General features: G+C 37.5%; 1 protein-coding gene across 1 annotated transcript in view; it reads left to right on the top strand.

Annotated features, from left to right (window-relative positions):
- NAALADL2 (N-acetylated alpha-linked acidic dipeptidase like 2) overlaps positions 1-19,058 on the top strand; it is a 328,471-nt gene that overhangs the window by 294,548 nt on the left and 14,865 nt on the right. Inside the window, exons 13-14 of the mRNA XM_032193291.1 lie at positions 5,870-5,963; positions 11,521-11,728. Coding sequence (XP_032049182.1) covers positions 5,870-5,963; positions 11,521-11,728 — 302 coding nt within the window. The remainder of the gene's footprint in view (positions 1-5,869; positions 5,964-11,520; positions 11,729-19,058) is intronic.

Raw genomic sequence — 19,058 nt, 5'->3', positions numbered from 1 at the left:
GAGAATATTTCTAATTTACATAGATAAACATATTACGTGTGTTTCATTATTTTATGGTCATACAGTCTTTTGGAGAGTGATACAGATCCACGTAAAGTCCTTGTGAGATGACTTTCATAGCAAACTGTGGTTTATAACTTGCGTAGAATTTCAAGAAGACGTAGTTTCAAAGTGAGTAGGTTACAACACTTTGGAGGACAGAAGAGCCAATGGCTGAATTTAGGAAGTGTCATGGGATACTAAATTGTCTTTAACACCAGCATTTTTGACAGAGCTTTTTTTGGCTTTTGAGATATGCATGGTGTCAGACAGGTAGAGGCAGGGACAGTCATTATTTCCTTCCTAGAAATATGTTTATGCTGTAAGGTAAAAGATCTTGAAAAAATGATATCTCACACAGTTAATAGTTATAAACCTCTGTTGCATGTTCAGATTTATTTTGTAGTGTACTGTATAACTCTACCATTATCATTATGTTTTATATTAGTATTTATCTTTAAAGTTCATTAAATGCCTTTTACTTTACTGAAGAATACCTTTCCCTAAGTCAAGTGTGGTAGAAATGTTATTTTTTTTTCTTTTTAAATTGTTAATGAAAAGAATTTCAGAATCAATTAGCATTTGAACTACTTTTTTTCTTTAGACTGGATAATTGTGCATATGTTACATCAATTACTGTGTGCATTGTGTGTGCATCATTATGTATAAATGTTACTTGAAAAGTTGTCATTAGTGTTACAATCGGTTCAGTATGGGAATAGAATCAATTATGTTGCTTTACTGTTTCAGTTTATGAGAAAATAGTTGCATTTACTCTTTGCTAAGTTATTCTTAAATTTAATAATTCAATAGTCAGTCTGAACCATTTTTCATTGGGGAAAGGGGGGAAGAAGTTTGTCTTTATTTTCTGTGTATATTCAGTGTTGTACTTGAGGGAATGGTATATCTGAAAATAATACTGTAAATAAGAAATCAGTGGCCTTTTCTGTCTTGCTGCATTATGTGGGTTTGATATATGCTTCTGCAGCATTATTACTTTGTTCAAATCAATGCTCTGAGCTTTCCTTCTTGTGATTGATTTCTTATAGATTAGCCTAAAGAGTACATGATTTAATAAGCTCTGCTGTTACCTGTTCACTGACACACAAATGTCGGTATTATTACATGCAGAGCTACTATAAAATTTCCAAAATGCTTTGGTCAGTCATAACATTTTGGTGGTATAACTTTATTTGGATAAGTAAGAAGAAACAACTTGAGTAGTCACAAAACAAAATAAAATTGCTTGGAAGAGATACAAAAGGAAAGAACTCAGATGAAAAAGAAAAATGCTTACCGTAGCATTCTCTTTAATATCGCTTTGGTGCCTCAGAAAGAAACGTTTTTCCTCCATACTCTTGTGTTCTTATGCATTGCAGTAACAGATTAAAAAGAATCAATAGCATGGTATAACCATTCATGTCACTAAAATGCATATCTTTCATATAAATATGTATCTTTCATTATGGTTTAGTGAAGGTTTTTGCAGAAATGGTGTATCATGGAAGACTTTAAATGTAGTAATATTTAGGATTCAATGGGTTTGGTCTCCATATAGAATGCCTTCTGCTTAATAGGATGTTATTTCATTTCTGCAGTTGCTTTTCTGTAGCAACTTACAGGTTATTAATATTTTGGGCAGTTGCATATTGGGGGAGTTCAGTGCAGGACAAGGAAGAATTTTGCGTGGTGTTTGGACATTTAAGAACAAATTTTTAAAGTTGTTTATGGTTGGATTACATGAACCTGTTTTAGATACAGTTATGTAAAGATTTCTGTCTGCCCTAACGTTTTATTTTTTGTATTTCTGCAGTACCATTCTTTTATTCCTAAGACCAGTGTTTCTTATTGTTTTTCCATGCAGTGTATTAGCGCTGACAGAAAACGTAATGGCCTTCAAACATTAATGTCCCGTGCAGTTAGGATGTTTGGAGAAAAGTCATATAAGAGTTTTCTGTGTAATACTTTAACACAGATGTCCAAACATTGTATTTTTCATCTTTCTCCAAGTTCAGGCTTAGTTCTTTAGTTTTCCTGAAAACATCCTGACATATCACCATTACTACCTACTTTTTTCTCACTCTATGTATGGTGAACTTTTTCTTTGTGTCTTTGGCAATATTTTCTAGAAGTAAATCTCAGTAGTTCCAGACTATGTCTCTGCACAGATGTAGGTTGCAGTGTAATATACAGCATGTTCCTTCAGTCTCAGTACAGAGACTCAGCTCAGTCTGTGGTCAGGTCAGAAACACTATTTCTTAAATGCATTCTTAGAAATGTTGTTGGAGTTCTATTAAACTTTCTCCAGGAAAGTTGTCTTCCTGCTAATACCCTGTTTTCATTTACTTTCCTATCACAGAATCACAGAATCACAGAATTTCCTAGGTTGGAAGAGACCTCAAGGTCATCGAGTCCAACCTCCAACCTAACGCTAACAGCCCTCCACTAAACCATATCACTAAGCTCTACATCTAAACGTCTTTTGAAGACTTCCAGGGATGGTGACTCCACCACTTCCCTGGGCAGCCTGTTCCAGTGCCTCACAACCCTTTCAGTGAAGAAGTTCTTCCTAACATCCAACCTAAAACTCCCCTGGCTCAACTTAAGCCTATTCCCCCTCGTCCTGTCACCAGGCACGTGGGAGAACAGGCCAACCCCCACCTCGCTACAGCCTCCCTTGAGGTACCTAAAAAGAGCGATAAGGTCACCCCTGAGCCTCCTCTTCTCCAGGCTGAACAAGCCCAGCTCCCTCAGCCGCTCCTCGTAGGACTTGTTCTCCAGGCCCCTCACCAGCTTCGTCGCCCTTCTCTGCACCCGCTCAAGCACCTCGATGTCCTTCTTGTAGCGAGGGGCCCAAAACTGAACACAGTACTCGAGGTGCGGCCTCACCAGAGCTGAGTACAGGGGGACGATCACCTCCCTAGCCCTGCTGGTCACACTGTTCCTAATACAAGCCAGGATGCCGTTGGCCTTCTTGGCCACCTGAGCACACTGCTGGCTCATATTCAGCCGACTATCCACCATCACTCCCAGGTCCTTCTCTGCCTGGCAGCTTTCCAACCATTCCTCTCCCAGTCTGTAGCTCTGCTTGGGGTTATTGCGCCCCAGGTGCAGGACCCGGCACTTGGCCTTGTTAAACTTCATGCAGTTGACCTCAGCCCATCGGTGCAGCCTATCCAGATCCTCCTGCAGAGCTTTCCTACCCTCAAGCAGATCGACACACGCACCTAACTTGGTGTCATCTGCGAACTTACTGAGGGTGCACTCGATGCCCTCGTCCAGATCATCGATGAAGATATTAAAGAGGACCGGCCCCAGCACCGAGCCCTGGGGGACGCCACTAGTGACTGGCCTCCAACTGGACTTGGCTCCATTCACCACGACTCTTTGGGCCCGGCTATCCAGCCAGTTTCTAACCCAACGAAGCGTGCGCCAGTCCAAGCCAAGAGCAGCCAGTTTCTTGAGGAGAATGCTGTGGGAAACAGTGTCAAAAGCCTTGCTGAAGTCAAGGTAGACCACATCCACAGCCTTTCCCTCATCCACCCAGCGCGTCACTCTGTCATAGAAGGAGATCAGGTTCGTCAGGCATGACCTGCCTTTCATAAAGCCATGCTGACTGGGCCTGATCGCCTGCTTCCCCTTCAAGTGCTGCATGATGACTCTCAGGAGGATCTGCTCCATGAGCTTTCCTGGCACTGAGGTCAAACTGACAGGCCTGTAGTTTCCCGGGTCTGCCCTCCGGCCCTTCTTGTAGATGGGCGTCACGTTTGCTAGCCGCCAGTCGATTGGGACCTCCCCCGATAGCCAGGACTGTTGATAAATGATGGACAGTGGCTTGGCCAGCTCCTCTGCCAGTTCCCTCAGTACCCTTGGGTGGATCCCATCCGGCCCCATCGACTTGTGCACATCTAAGTGCCGTAGCAGGTCACCAACCAGTTCTTCATGGATAATGAGTGCCACATCCTGTTCGCCATCCCCTTCCACCAGCTCAGGGTACTGGGTATCCAGAGAACATCCGGTATTGCCGCTAAAGACTGAGGCAAAGAAGGCATTGAGCACCTCCGCCTTTTCCTCATCTCTTGTAACTAAGTTTCCCCCCGCATCCAGTAAAGGATGGAGATTCTCCTTAGTCCTCCTTTTTGTGTTGATGTATTTATAAAAACGTTTTTTGTCATCTTTAACGGCAGTAGCCAGATTGAGCTCCAGATGAGCTTTGGCCTTCCTAATTTTGTCCCTGCACAGCCTCGCTACTTCTTTAAAGTCCTCCTTAGTGGCCTGCCCACTTTTCCAAAGCTTATAAACCCTCTTTTTCCTCCTAAGATCAAGCCACAATTCTCTGTTGAGCCAGGCCGGTCTTCTTCCCCGCCAGCTCGTCTTTGGGCACGTGGGTACAGACCGTTCCTGCGCCATGAAGACTTCCCTCTTGAAGAGCGCCCAGCCTTCCTGGACCCCTCTGCCCTTCAGAACCGCCTCCCAAGGGACTCCACCAACTAGTGTCCTGAGCAGTTCAACCTTCCTAGGAGGAGGGTTTCTTTTTCACTTGCAGTAATATTGTTTTTATTATTATTTAGAATTGTTGTCTTTTCCCACTACTTCTTATTGTAGAATTAAAATGCTACTTTCAGCACAGCAGCTATCATATTGCTTCTGAAGGACAGATATTATTTTAACATCCCCAGCACCTAGGGAAGTATTGTACAATATGATTTTGTTCAGTCCACATTTTTATCAACGTGATCACCATCACCTGCAGCCATCATTCCATTTTAGAGTGCAGTCCTACAGTGATTTTTATCCTTTTTGCAATATCAAGATACAAAGGAGATGAATGGAAGTTTCTTGCATGTTTTTGTCAGTTTGCTCTTATAGCTCCCACAAGCAGTGATGGACTTGACAGCCTAGAAACCAAAATAATCTGATTAATCACAGGCTAGGTGTATAGTCCATAAAAAAAAAAAAAAAAAAAAAAAAAAAAACCACATTTTCATACATAGCTCCTGTATCATGTCTTAGCCTTGAGCTGGAGAGTGTATCTTGTATAAATGGGGAAAAAATAAAAATTAAAAAAAAAAAAAAAATCATAAAATACTCAGCCTAGTCAGTACTTGGCCTCATCTCTGAAACTGTTGAAAAGAAGCATTTATGCCGTTGGGTTTCATTGGGTTTCATGACATGTCCTAATGTCTAGTCTGGGTTGGACTGAGAGTTCACTCATTTGGGTATTTCAATCAGTAAGTTACTAAGAAAATTTAGTGTTTTGTCCAAGTTGGAAGTTGTGTATCTCTGTGTATCAAGTTGTTATGCATCTCCTCAAAAGATTCTAAGGTTTAAGGTCAGCTTGAATTTAGCCATATGATTAGCCAGGGGCTTGATCTGAAGCTCTGTCAATGTCTATGATTTCTTCCTTTTTTTTTTTTTTTTATAAATGTGTATGCTCTTAAAACCTGATGACTAAAAGCAGAGACCTAAAACAATAAACCTCATTCCTATTCTTAGAAAATTGAGATGTTTTATTTGCAAATGAAGCACAACTACAGCCCTTCAGAGACTACTGTAGTCTAGTGTCCTAGGTCCAAAGAAAAAGTACTGCACAGAATTCTTATGTGTAGTCATAAATTGTAATCTCTTAACATCTTTTCATGTTGTAATGGAAAGACAATGGGTCTAGGTCAATTTCCTTTTCAAAAATATGTGCTTATGGGATATTACTAATTTTTCCCTGAAAATCCAGTGTAATGAAACTATGTTTATTCTATGAGAAGTGCTGGTTATTTAATCTGTTAGAAACTATTTGATGTTGTTGTGTTTTGTTTTGTTTTATATTTTTCAGCTAACAGGACAAGTGACTTTACAAATTGCCAATGAACCAGTTTTGCCATTTAACGCCCTCGACATCGCACTAGAAGTTCAGAACAGTCTTAAAGGTAATTCTTGTTAGAGGAATATTGTTCTCTATTAATACAGAGAAAAAAGGGAATCATCTAGTCCCTTAAATCATCAACAGATTTTTAATTTCCACTTGAATGATAGCCAGTGATTTTACTAGTTAAACAGTGTCATTATATAATGTTAAATAAAAAAGGTTTTGTTGGTAAATAAAACCATAAACTGTTTATATTTAATCTGATGTTATTATGTCAGTTAAGCAATAATTACTATTAAAATCTCATAATTAGAGTTAAAGATAACAACTGCTGTGACTGTACTCCTTGATTTTATTTTCCTTCAAGACTGTATTTGGTACAAGCAAGAGAGGGCTTCTAATCCCATTGCCATTTGTCTCTATTTTCAACCATCATCTTCCTTGTTTGATTACTGCCTTAGCTTACCCTGGTGGATCATGCTGACCTTCGTTTGTTCACAACCATGAAAAATCACGATGATTTATCAATGCTTATCGTCTGTATTTGAAGCTGAATGATCTTGATGCATTTTATATTGTGTGTTGAGGTTAGGAAGAGGGACAAGACAGTTTCTAGTTAGAAAGTAAACAAAACTGACTGATAACTTGCATATGATGCAGATACAATTGACTCTGGGTTTGGCACTGTTTGCTGGGTGTAGGAAGAATGCTTTGATAAGAAAGTGCTCATCAAGATTGTGGAGCTGTTACTAATATTGCTATGTCACCTTCTCACTTCTAGGTCTTTCTGTTGTCTTGTGGCCTTTAAGGGCTTGATAAAAGAAAAAGCATTCTGCAATCTTTTTGTATAGAATTGATAGAAGAGCTTGTCTTGAGCTGTTTAAGGTAACACAGTTAAAGGGCACAGCTGTACGTTCCCTTTGCTTCTCGGGGCTGTCCTTTTCAGTTTTGTTTTCCTTTCTTTTCTACAGTTAGTAACTGGTGTGTTGTAAGAAACTTACTCCATTGCATGTTACTAAGATGTCCTCAGAACTTTGCAGAAGAACAATAAACCCTCTTGCCAATTATGAAAAGAGTCTGTTTTAGCTCTAGTTCCAAGGACTAGGGAGGAAAAGGAAGTCTAGGATCATTCACTATTCAGTGTCACTTGACTACGTAAGTGTTCTGCTTAAGTATCATGTGTTTTCATCCTCCCATTTTTGTCCCTTGTCCCTTACAGTTTCATCATATTTTGGTGTATTGATAGAATCACAGAATGGCTTGGGTTGGAAGGGACCTTAAAGATTATCTAGTCCCAGTGATTTTGCCCCGCGGGCAAGGATGCCAGCAACTAGATCAGGTTGCTCAGAGCCCCATCCAGCTTGGCCTTGAACGCTTTCAGGGATGGGGCATCCACAGCTTCAGGCAGCCTGAATAAGCAAATCAGGTAAGCTCTAAGCCATCACTGGGTGAGAGAGGCCTATCAAGACAAAGTTAACTGGGGGTGAGAATTTCAGTTTTGACCTATATAGGAAGGCAGAGGTTGTGATTTAAAGCTCTTTAGCTGACACAGTGTCAGTTGTCTGTTGCTTCCAATCTATTAGTCCCTTTCTTTTCCACAGAATGGATCTTTTACAGAAGTTACAGCAGCTGAAGTACTTGTGGTGATAATAGTAGGCAGTGCTAGCAGAAGTTTAAAAATAATCTATTTTATGATAAGCCATTTCCAGGAAAGTCTGCATGACTTTCCACAGCCCTGGCTCAACCCATACATTTCAAAACATCATTCTGAACTCTCTGTCCTGAGAAAAATCAATACAGAAACATATCTCTGTCATTTACTTGATGGCTGCATGCTCATTGCCTGCAGCTATCTGCTAATCTTCAGCTTGGGAGCGTTTTACCCGCTTGACCATATTTCCCTGATCACTTAGGATGCTTTTCAGAGTTGCTTGCTCCATCTCTCTGTAATGTTCAGACAGTTTCCCTCTATTGTTCTCACCCATTATTCTTGACTCCTACGAATGTGAAAAATGCACAGTTAGTTATCTATATATATGACAGAAATACCTTCTTTGCCATGAAACACTGACATCTTGTCTTCAGTATCCTTTCACGGATATTATATATTAGTAGTGGTAAACCTTACCATCAGGCTTATAAAAAAAAAAAAAAAAACATGCAAAAATGCATTTTCTGTGCACAGAGCATTTGATGCTGAAGGGAAAGGATGTGTATCTATTCTGTAGCAGTACACTATATTTGCTTCAGTAGTTCTGTACTAAGTCATAGATAATTACTTCTGTATTGATATGTATAGTTATATATCACGACATCTTTGAAAAGAGACTTGTAGTAGCAACAGCAGATTAGTTTGTTTGGCTAGTAGCAGTCATGGTAGCAAAATGGAAGCTGATGGCAACATATTCTTTGCACTGAGGATGTACTTGGATTTATGTCTCTGCCCCCTTTTAGTTTTTACAAAGCTTTCACCTTCAGATTTTTCACTGCCAGATCTGATCATCCAGTTTTGCACAATATGAACAATCTTGCCACTGAATATGACTCCACACCATACCCAGTCCTGAGTGTGCAAGTTAAGCAAAACCTAAAGCAATTTCCCTTCTCTCTTACATGCAAACACATGCGCATGGAGAGTGGGTGTCATGCCTTAACCTGCTGATTTGTCTGGGCCCATTTTTCTGTAAGTATCCCTAGGCAGGTACATTGATACCAGAGAGCACAAACACAATTTGAGATGTTAAATCACTAGCAGTACTTTATCTAAGAGCAGTTGGTTTCACAAGGAAAGGCTACTGTATTCAATGTGTGTGTGTGTGTGTGTGTGTACTTGGTATAACCTGTTCCCTGAGTAAAATCCAGTTACATTTAGCAAGTGTAATGAAATTCAACAGTGTAATTCACTGATTGGGAGCATATATACTCTTGAGTCACTTTCTTGTACTTGTAATTTTATTTATTTAACAACTAAACAACTAGCTCAGATGATTCATCATGATTCATAGTGGAGAGAAAAGGACAAAGAGTACAAAATATAATAACATAGCATTGTTTTATCTTGAGGGAAATTACACTTGCTTTTTTTTTTTTTTTTTCTTCTCTCTGTAGAAGCATCACAAGATATTTAAGACATTATTAGTTAATGTACCCTTTTCTTTGGGAATCATTTCCCCATCCACTACAAGCTTCTCAAGTTGAGTAAAGCATACATTGCAGTTTCTGTTGGCAATGAAGTTCAGTGTGCTGTGATAAAAACTGCTGCTGCCCTTAAAGCAGTGTCAGTAGTTCTCTATGGTAACACTAGCCAGAGACACTTATAGCTTTTGTACTGAAGTATTAAAAAAGGTTCTGTGTGTTTGTTTTATAATGAATTCTGGTTTAGAGTGTGATGTAAACTGTGCTTTTAAATCATAAATGTAAAGGAAATGTAGTTGGCTTAGGGGCAAAAAGCATGCTATGGTGAAGTAGTGAGAGCATTTACTGTTTTCTTTTTTATTTTGTTAGTATAAAAGAGTGGTGGTGGGTGGCTTAATTTCCAAATATACAATTGATGTATTTTGCCTTTATCTCACATTTTCTGTTGAAAAGACATAGCTGACATTTACAATTATTTATGTCATATGCAAAATAACAATTATAAATATTGTATGTTGCTTGGAGTATGAAGTTGAAACAAAAGCGTTCCATCTAATGGTGATTTTAAACCTTCCCATATTGACGTGTCCCAGGATAAGGTATGCACAATGCCTGGATTATATGCCCAGCAATTGTAAAGTCTTCAGCTACATAGGATCTGTACCTGAGATTTGAAAATTGATGATACTGATATTTTGCAAATATCCAAACTGTACCAAGGTTATATGCTTGGAAAATGCTCTTCTGAGGTATCAACGTAACTCACTCAAACTTGAAATTACTCCATACTCAGTCAGGGAGATACCAAGCCTGTGCATCAAGATACTACAGTGCCTGTTATCCATTCTAATTAGGGAAGGGTGAACTGATCAAGAGCCATTAACAAAGTAACTTTGTCCGAAACCAAGACTGACATAAATCGTCTTCTCTCACTCCTGTTCACACAGGGAACTTCCATTCATTGTTGAAATTCATCCTGATAGCTCAGAAAGTCTGTCAGTTTCTCTCAAAGCAGCATCTATCTCTCCGTGACAATGTATTTTGGAACATCTGTTGTGCTAGATTGGAATGGATTAGTCAGCTGAATGACAGGAATGCATATGAATCTATGAACAACTTTATCTTTGCTGAAATGTATCCAAAAACAATTCTCCTTTTCCGTATGAGAGGGAGAATATAAAATATTCAGGCACTTCCTTGAATGTCTTAGTTGTATCTATTTGTTTTTCCATTCTTTTTAAATACTCACCTTTCAGCTTCCACCCATCCATAGTTCAAGAAATTGGTTGAGTTTCTCCCTTTAGTATTTCTGATATCTCCATATATCTATTAGGCAAGGAACTTCAGCATTCATTTGACTTCTATCTTGAACCTCTTTTCTGTATTAATCAACTCAGTCACTAAGGTAGTAAATGCACTGAGATTTGTACCTCCAACTAAAGGTCAGCCAGCTTCTAAAGTTAAATGGTTTGTTTTGATTAAATCATCATTTAAAAGATATCTTAAATCGTCGTTTAAAAAGAGGTGAATTTCTTGTCCTTAATAGGCAAAGTGAATCCTGGCCTTAAAGATCATTTCTGCATCCTAGACATGTTTTTGCTGGTTGATACTGCTTTGACTTTATATCAGGTTCAGACACTGCTTTCTCTCCATGACCTTGTATAAATTTGGTCCATCTTAACGCAGTCTACGCACACACTGGGAAAGGAAGGCATGCTCTTCACCTGCACTGCAGATGGGAATGTATTGCATGTTCACAAGTCTTCAATACATGTATTGCTTTTTCTTTCTGGGTCATGAACCAGGAAATACAAAATTGTCATGTGTTCCAAAGTGATGGGGTTTTTATTCTTTTAGTGTCTGTAATGGATTAAAAAGTAACAGTTAACACTCCGAATTTTAAAAGTTTTGAAAATACTGGCTGATTTAGAATATAATTTTGTATGTCAGTTAAAGTGTTAGTTGGCTCATTGGCATACGATTTAAGTGATTAAAAGAAGCAATTTCATATCCCTTCTAGAAGTGTTGTTAACCCTTAGAATTTTAAAATGTTGAACAAAATTCAATTAAGCGCTCTAGATTACAATTTTCTATATAGCATCTAAGCGCACACCCTTCTCTTTCAAACTTGAGAGCAGTAGCATCCCATGGAATTGACCAAACACTATCTTAGGGAGAAATTTTACAGTTACTAGTAGTTAAACATTGCTTTCTTCATGACTGTTTTTTCAATGGTAAGTTCCAAGCTGTACCCAAAATCATTCCTCACAGCTTATGAGATCTTAAAATGTCACAGTCTAAATTGATCCTCTTTGAAAAATAGATCACAACATACACACAATGATCTGTGGCTTTCCCTGATCTGTTACATGATTTTTACGAAGGAAAAGAATTTCAGGCTCTAATTCCACTGTTATTTTTAATTTGTAAGCAAGATTTATAAATAATGCTATTTGAATTACAGGCAAGTGTCTTTCTCTTAGTGCTTATAGGTGACAAAGTAGACGCTTCTCAGCTGCTTGCGGTGGCATCACGACTGAGGGACACTGCAGAATTGTTCCAATCAGATGAGATGCGCCCAGCTAATGACCCCAAGGAGAGAGCTCCTATCAGAGTCAGGATGCTCAATGATGTGCTGCAAAGCTTAGAGAAAAGCTTCCTGGTTCAGCAAGCTCCTCCAGGACTTTACAGGTATGGTGTTTAACATGCTCTCCAGTTGAGCTAAAATTGTAATCGCACACTGCTTGGTGTTCAAAACTGTTGTACACTTACAAAAAAATCTCAATGAGTATCCAAGATTAAAGCTATTTTTTTATTCCTCATCTTCTCTGCAGAAAACATAAGTTTATTACAATACAAGTGGTCATTAGAATACAGCACTGTGGTGTTTCTGTCATGACATCACAGCTAACAGTACTGTGTGGTGGCAACTCAGGCAGCATGACAGATACTTGTGTTAGATGATACAGTAAGCTTTAAAAGAGGAAAATATTTTGAAGTCTTACAGTGCTTGACAAGCTCCACCTATATTTTATTTAACATTTTTTACAGTTCATTGAAGATTCAGAATTATACAAGACCCTATGTAGCATTAAAGTATTTAATTACATAGCATTGTTCTTGGCTGGTTCTCAATCAGTTAAAGATAGTAATAAAGCATTAGTCAGCCACCATTTATGACATCTTGTCTCCTATAAGAATTATTCTGCAGTATTTATTCTGTAGCATTGCCTGGGTTGATTTTAAAATATAATCATTCTGTCTTTCACCTTTTAAGAAGGAAGTCTGCAGGTCTGTTTCTCTAACCATAGATTCCTCTACCTAAATATATAAATAAATGAATAAACTGTTGGTATTTTGTAGCTTTAAAAAAGTTTTCAAAGAAAGAACTGGTCAAGTCTGCCCTGTGTAATGCCAGGCTTTCTGGCTGCTCAGGAGAAGTAATAAAGTGTCCTTCTGCACAAAGTGTCTGAAGCACTTTATCTCAGTCCATCAATGTAGTGTTTTATACAAGGATATGCTTTGCATGCCCTGGGCTATAAAATGAGGTCATATATGTTGTTTAAGTTCACCAGGCCTACTGGGACAGTTTTGAAGGCCTATGCAGCTGAAGGAAACCAATGGCTCATCCATACTGACTATTAGGAGGGGTCCCCAGGTAGAACTGTCCCTAAAGCTGTACCCAGATTTTACTTTAGAGGAAATTGATTTGTATGTTCATGAAAGTGAGTTCAGAAGTGAGCTAGCATACATACACAGGAGACGGACAGAGGCCAGAACAAAGAAGTGCACGAAGGATCTGTGTTATGTGGGAATATAAATGTACTTACAGCCAGAGCCAGCTACAGTAATAAAACAATAATATGTTGCAGGTGATGGAAAAAAAAAATTGTCAAAGGTCTTGTTCAAGTTACTGCAAGTGATTGTTTCCAGTGGTTATAAAGTAGACAGATGGTAGAGGTAGGCTTTGGAAGAAAAGCAGAAAGCTATGGCATCAGGAGGAAGAGATTCTTCCAAGTGTTAGGAACGGCATAAAACAAATGCAGTCACCTTTTAACAATACCAAGAGGAAAAGAAAAATAAAAGGGTAGTTGTGATGAACCCTACAGTGTCAGTGAATAAAATCCCCAGAGAAATACAGAAAATATAATGATGATATTTGGGAGGGACTAATTTGCTTCATTCCTGCCATGACTGGATTTATAATATAAAGAGATACACTGAAGTGTAATTAAGGAAAGTCTAATATTCCAGGTTCAACGCTGCTATCTTTCTTGTTTGAACTGGTATGGTGTTGCAAAGGATCCTTGAAGCTGCTGAATATAATCTAATGTGTCTGTGTTGCATCACATCACATTGTTGAATTTGGCCCAGTGTATGCATTTGTTTTTTATTTATAAAAATAAATTCCATGAGAATTTAGTATTTCAATGTTTTTTTGTTTTTTGTTTTTTTTTTGTCTTAATGAGGACTTCTAATGTTTAAATTCTTGCAGTGTTTGCAGTATTATGTTTGTTATTCAGCAAGATGTAATTGCTAGATATACAGGTAGAAGGTAAATTGAGTTTTTCACCTTCCTGCTCACAGCAGCACTTCAGGACAGAGTGCAGTATTTACACTGGCAAAGTAGATAATGTGAAGGTGAAAGTTTTGTAATTTTCCCCTACTGATTTCATTAAATTTAATACAAGATTTAATAGTAGATGATAAGGTTACTTCACAGTTTGAGGGAAGTATTTTTTAACTTTTTACTCTGAGGTATTCTACCTAATATCATCTGTAGTATATAGCTGTAAAGTACACCTTGTGTATCAGTTAGATGATGATCGTTTAGAAACTTATTTAAAAATAATGCATTCTTTGTACTGTTCAAGGCATGCAGGTGTAGGCCCACCTTTAATGCAGACAGAATCAAGGACAGTGGTAGATTTCTGAATTCCTTTCCTGACATTCAAAATCATTGATACATTTTCTTTTGAAAAATTCATCTAGCAGTATGTCTTTATTTGGGTTATTTTTCACCGTTTCATTATTAAAAGTCCTTCCATTAACTGATGCAGTTATACAAATGTATTTTGTGTTCTGAAGCTATTATTGAATAGTATGACAGGAACACTAGAAATATTTGAAAACATCCGATGTACTTTTTTGCTTATATAACTTCACACTTTTCTTTTTGTAATTTGGTAAAGAAAACAAAACAAAATATCGGTCTCACAGCCAGGACCTCATATGCTGTGTTTCATCCCAGTGGGAAGATTGATGGGCAAGTTATAAACCCCTGAAATAGGGGTTTATAATGGAAATGCTGGCAGCCCTTTAACTATAGCAGCACAAGCAGTGCAGCAATAAATACTATGCTTCATCTGTAAACAGAAATTTAGGATGCAGTTTGCAGCCTTGACCTTCAGGCTCCAACTGTGTTTAGATCATTAAGATTCCATAAATACTGTAATTTACAGCCTTCTGAAGGAAGAATTTGTGTGCACAGTAAAGCACGTATTCTTCATGAAAAAATGATTGCTTCCTGTATACCCATTTGGACTCATATTCTCAACCTCAATCAAAGTACTTGACAAATTTGCTGAAGTTTAGGCATCATTTTTAGGCTTGTGTTTGTCCTAATTCACAGTTCTCTGGATCTATACTATGTTTTCTATTCTAGAAGTTGAATTAAAAAGAAAAGTGGACTTTTTGCTTTATTGCAGGAGGTGGGTTGCAACCTACTTGTGCCTGTCTACTAAAGGGAAGCTAATATATCTTTTCTTCAATTTCTTTGTATTTTGTACTCTCATCGCCATAGCTGTAGTCTCTCGTTGTGTACATGTACTGTTTGTATACTGTATATACATAGATTCCTTATTCCAGTCATTGCCGTAGGGCAATTATTGAGCATAATTGATACATTATTCTGCTATAATGAGCAGTAAAATTATTATGGTTACTAACACATCACTATGTGTAGTTTCCTGCTGGGGATGCTCTATCTCTATAGTCTGGTGCTTCAGCAACAACGGTGCTTCAGCCATAATTTGACAGAGATTGAAGCAAAGACCTAGGACAGTTTCCTGTTTCAAGTTTCATCTACCTTTGTCTGCCAAGTTTATACTGTCCATTAAGTTTGTATGCATCTGTCAACATTTTTATGGAATTTTTGCAAATCTCATTGTGCTATGTCTAGTAGAGAAAATAATTGAGTGAAACAAGCACTAATAAGGTGAAAAGTAAGGACAAATAAATCTGTGTTTTCAGGAAAGACCTCCAGCAGTTTGTCTTGCTCATTTGTGCAAGTTTAACTTCTTCCGTTTGATTCTTTTTATCATAAATACCCAGCTGTGGCATTAATGCTCCATTGGGCTAAAAAGTTACAACAAATCAGTGCATTACAATGCAATGAACAAATACTCAATGGAAGTGATGATAGATTGTGTATCCTGAATTTGCCATAATGAGATGAAAGAAGAATACAAAGATGCTTTTAGCACCACGCAAAAAGGTAATTGGCATCGCTGCTAATCTCATGCCACTCAAGTGTCTCATGCCAAACAAGTGTTTGTTGTTCACTAGAACAACTGTTTTCCTTTTGGATTGAATTCTGTTATATATATTCCTTACATATGTACAGAGTCTACTGGATTTATTTCTGTTTTGCTGATAAACTGCAGCAGATTCTCAGGTGTCAAAATTCACATACCCTCAGACTTAAATTTCTAGAGATACATTTAAGTAGGAAAATTTAAGTCCTTATTAAATCTCTGTGTGTAAACAAGCTGCTCATTGGCTTTACGTAGGACAAGCATTAAAGATGCAAATATCCTGCTAATCTTAAACAATGACATAGGTAAACATGTAGTGCAATGTCATTTGAAAAAAATACTAGTCTAGTGTTTCTACAGCAGGCAGCGATTCTCTCTTATTGTGCAGACTCTGCAGATTTCCTTTTTCACTTTGAACTCTCCATTTGTGGCCTCAAATAGAAAATATTCTTGTATACTTTGCTGTAATGGTTGAGACAGTTTGAGACATTTTTGACTGACCTGAACCAAGGATTTTTATTTTTTTTCCTGCATTGTATTATGTGGAACAGAGGGTGATTTGATATGGTGCAGATAATCCTCAGGATTGGAAATCCTGCAACAATTCATGTTGCGCTGGCAGTAGTTGATCACATTCTGTATTGTTATATTATCTGTCATGAAAAAAATTTAAATACAATACTGGAATGATGTTGTGAGAGAGGGATAGATTTGTGTACTGGTTTTAATAGTGTATCTCAAATTCTGCCATTCAGTCAAATAAATTAATTTTCTTTTTACTGCACAGCAGGGATTTTACATCTGACTTTTCACCCTAATATATTCTATGTTTGAAAATTTTCATCTCTTTTTCTTCTATAATTGTTCCGCATCTTATAAATGGAGTTGTGATAAGTGGTATTACTCGTTTCACTTTCTAATTTTTCAGTGGTGTTTCATGGTTCTGTCAGTACTGATGAGTTTCTTTCCTTCTCATGCTCAACCCTCCAGGAAAACTTTGTCTCCTTTTCTATACATCTCCAAACTCAGTCCTGCTGCGTCTTATTTTGTACAATGTACTTATTTTTGTCCTTCCCTTTTAATCCTTCTTATTGTCCATGTCTTCTTTGTTGTGGCTTTACATCCTGTATTCCTTATTATACATGTATATCTGCCATGTTATTAACAACTTCTGCCCTTTTTCTGTCCATTTCTTGCCTTATGAAATATAAGTTCCTAAGCCTCACTTCCAGTCTTACAGAAACTTGTACCATAGCTTACTTTTCTTCATCTTTTTGTACTGATTTTTTCCATCACTTGTTTTCTACTTATCCTTTCATTTCCTCCCACTCACGTTTGCATTTTCTGACCACTGCAGTCCTTGTTCAGCTCCCTTCTCTCCGACAGGCATTTGTCAAAATGTATTTCATGCCTAAAAATTCTTTCTTTCTTCTGCCTTCTTCCTTCAAACTCTCAGTACTAGTGCAGTCTAATTACAATTTTTGTCAGGATAAGTTAGAGATGATGAGCTCAAATATTCAAGATAGAAAAAATGACACACAGCATCTCTAAGCTTCTGTGTAGTTCATTTTTGGATCTACTAATGGGGGGAAAAAAAAGTCACAGGCAATATTCCTGGAACAGTTTTATGTTAAGAACGTTGGAAGGCAAAAAGAAATTTCAAGAGAGAGGTGAGTAGTGGCAGCTATGTACTGTCAGAACACCTCACATCCTGTACAGTCCTTGGTAAATCTTAGGTTAATATGGAAGATGATTTTTTTCTAGTCTGCAGTAGCAGACACTGACTGAGAGGATGAGGTGCTCTGTTTCTGTGCTTCTCTAAATAAAAGTCATGTGCCTTGATCAGATTTTTAAAAAACTGATGACAACCATATTATGCATCAGGGAATGAGTTTAACTCATACTCAAAACACCTGATCTGAGCGACAATTCAAATCGTTTCTCCATTAGAATCGCAATTATGTATATTGACCATGATGTAATGACTGTATTTGTAGTCTTGTATACTTTTACTATTTTAAGACCATTTGCTGCATTAAGTAATATTGAATTAGACATCTGCAGAGATGTAATTATGGTTAACTTTAAAGCCGACTTAAAGCGAGCATGAAAATCTTTTCATGACACATGCAAAAGCAGAAAACTGCTATAATTAAGGATTATGTCATGCCTGGAAACCAGCTTTCTCATTTCCCTGGTATGAATGGCAAACCCGGGTGTACATACCTTCGTTTATTTTTCCCATACGTACTTCTTGTGAATTTTCTTCCATTCTTTTAATTTGATCAATTTTTACATTTCTAGAACTGCAGTATGCATCAGACCTGTTATGTTTTTGATACAGTGAATATTAATATGTATACTATAATTTAATATGCATTAGAGGCCCTGAAGATGAGACTTGATCCAGGACGTACAGCTCCTCATGCTTCCCACAAATGTGCATGGTCTTGACCTTGCAAAGAGTCTTTTTGTTGTTGTTTTTTTTTTAATATAATGACATTTGCTAATATCTATGGCCTTACTAGATTTTTAGCCCATTTCACAGTGGTTGTTCGGCTACCTGTAAAAATCCTCTCACAGAAGGCTATTCAGTGAGGTCAGGGCAGAGCTATCACACCAAATCCTAGCAACTCTTTTGATTACGTTACAGTTTCCATTCAATTTCCATTGTTGGCAGATCGTGCTCAGATCTGTGCTTATATTGTTAAATAGACCAAGAATATTGGGTTACAGAGTAAATAGGCTATGATATCTTAAAGTTATATAAAGAATTAGATTTAGAGTTTATTACATTTGACAGAAACTTAATATTTCATACATTATTTCATTGTTCTTATAAACAGTACGGTCAATAACATTTTTCAGATCCAAGAACTATATGGTCTCACATTTATGGCCATGACAGGTAAGAACCACATAGTGTTAAATATTAGCCAGGAACATTTCTCAAATCTAGTACAAAAATAAGCAGAATTAATAGGGGAAATAGTTAATATGTCATCCTCCCTCCCAGAATGTATTACCTAGGCCACAGGGCTTAGATCATTAGGGCTTAGGTGAGATCATTAATAGGAAACTTACCTTTGTGATTTAAAAGTGCAAATATTGTGTGTATGTATGCTGTAGAATGTAATAAAATAAAACCTCAGACATTTATTTAACATACATATTATGATATAATTAATTTTTAATCCATAATTAACTCTTATGATAATGACCCTTCTGGTTTTGATAGCAGTTTCACATGCCACGTGGTATAGAGTTACTTAAGATGATAAAGTTAATTGGGATGAGAGCTGGAAATTGAGGTCAAACCAGTTTAATAAATCAAACACTGGACGCTGCCTTTTGATGCTTTGTTTGTAAATGGCATTCCTTCTTAAGAATCAGATGTTTTACACAATTTCTAAATAAAAATCACTATGAAGCCTTTAGAACATCAGCTGTGAGCCATTTGGGAATAATTGTATTAATTCACTTCC

The sequence above is a fragment of the Aythya fuligula genome, chromosome 9 (genome assembly GCF_009819795.1).
Source record: "Aythya fuligula isolate bAytFul2 chromosome 9, bAytFul2.pri, whole genome shotgun sequence".
NCBI lineage: Eukaryota > Metazoa > Chordata > Aves > Anseriformes > Anatidae > Aythya > Aythya fuligula.
Note: the sequence above shows the minus strand (reverse complement) of the source record. Positions and strands in the feature narration are given on the sequence as shown.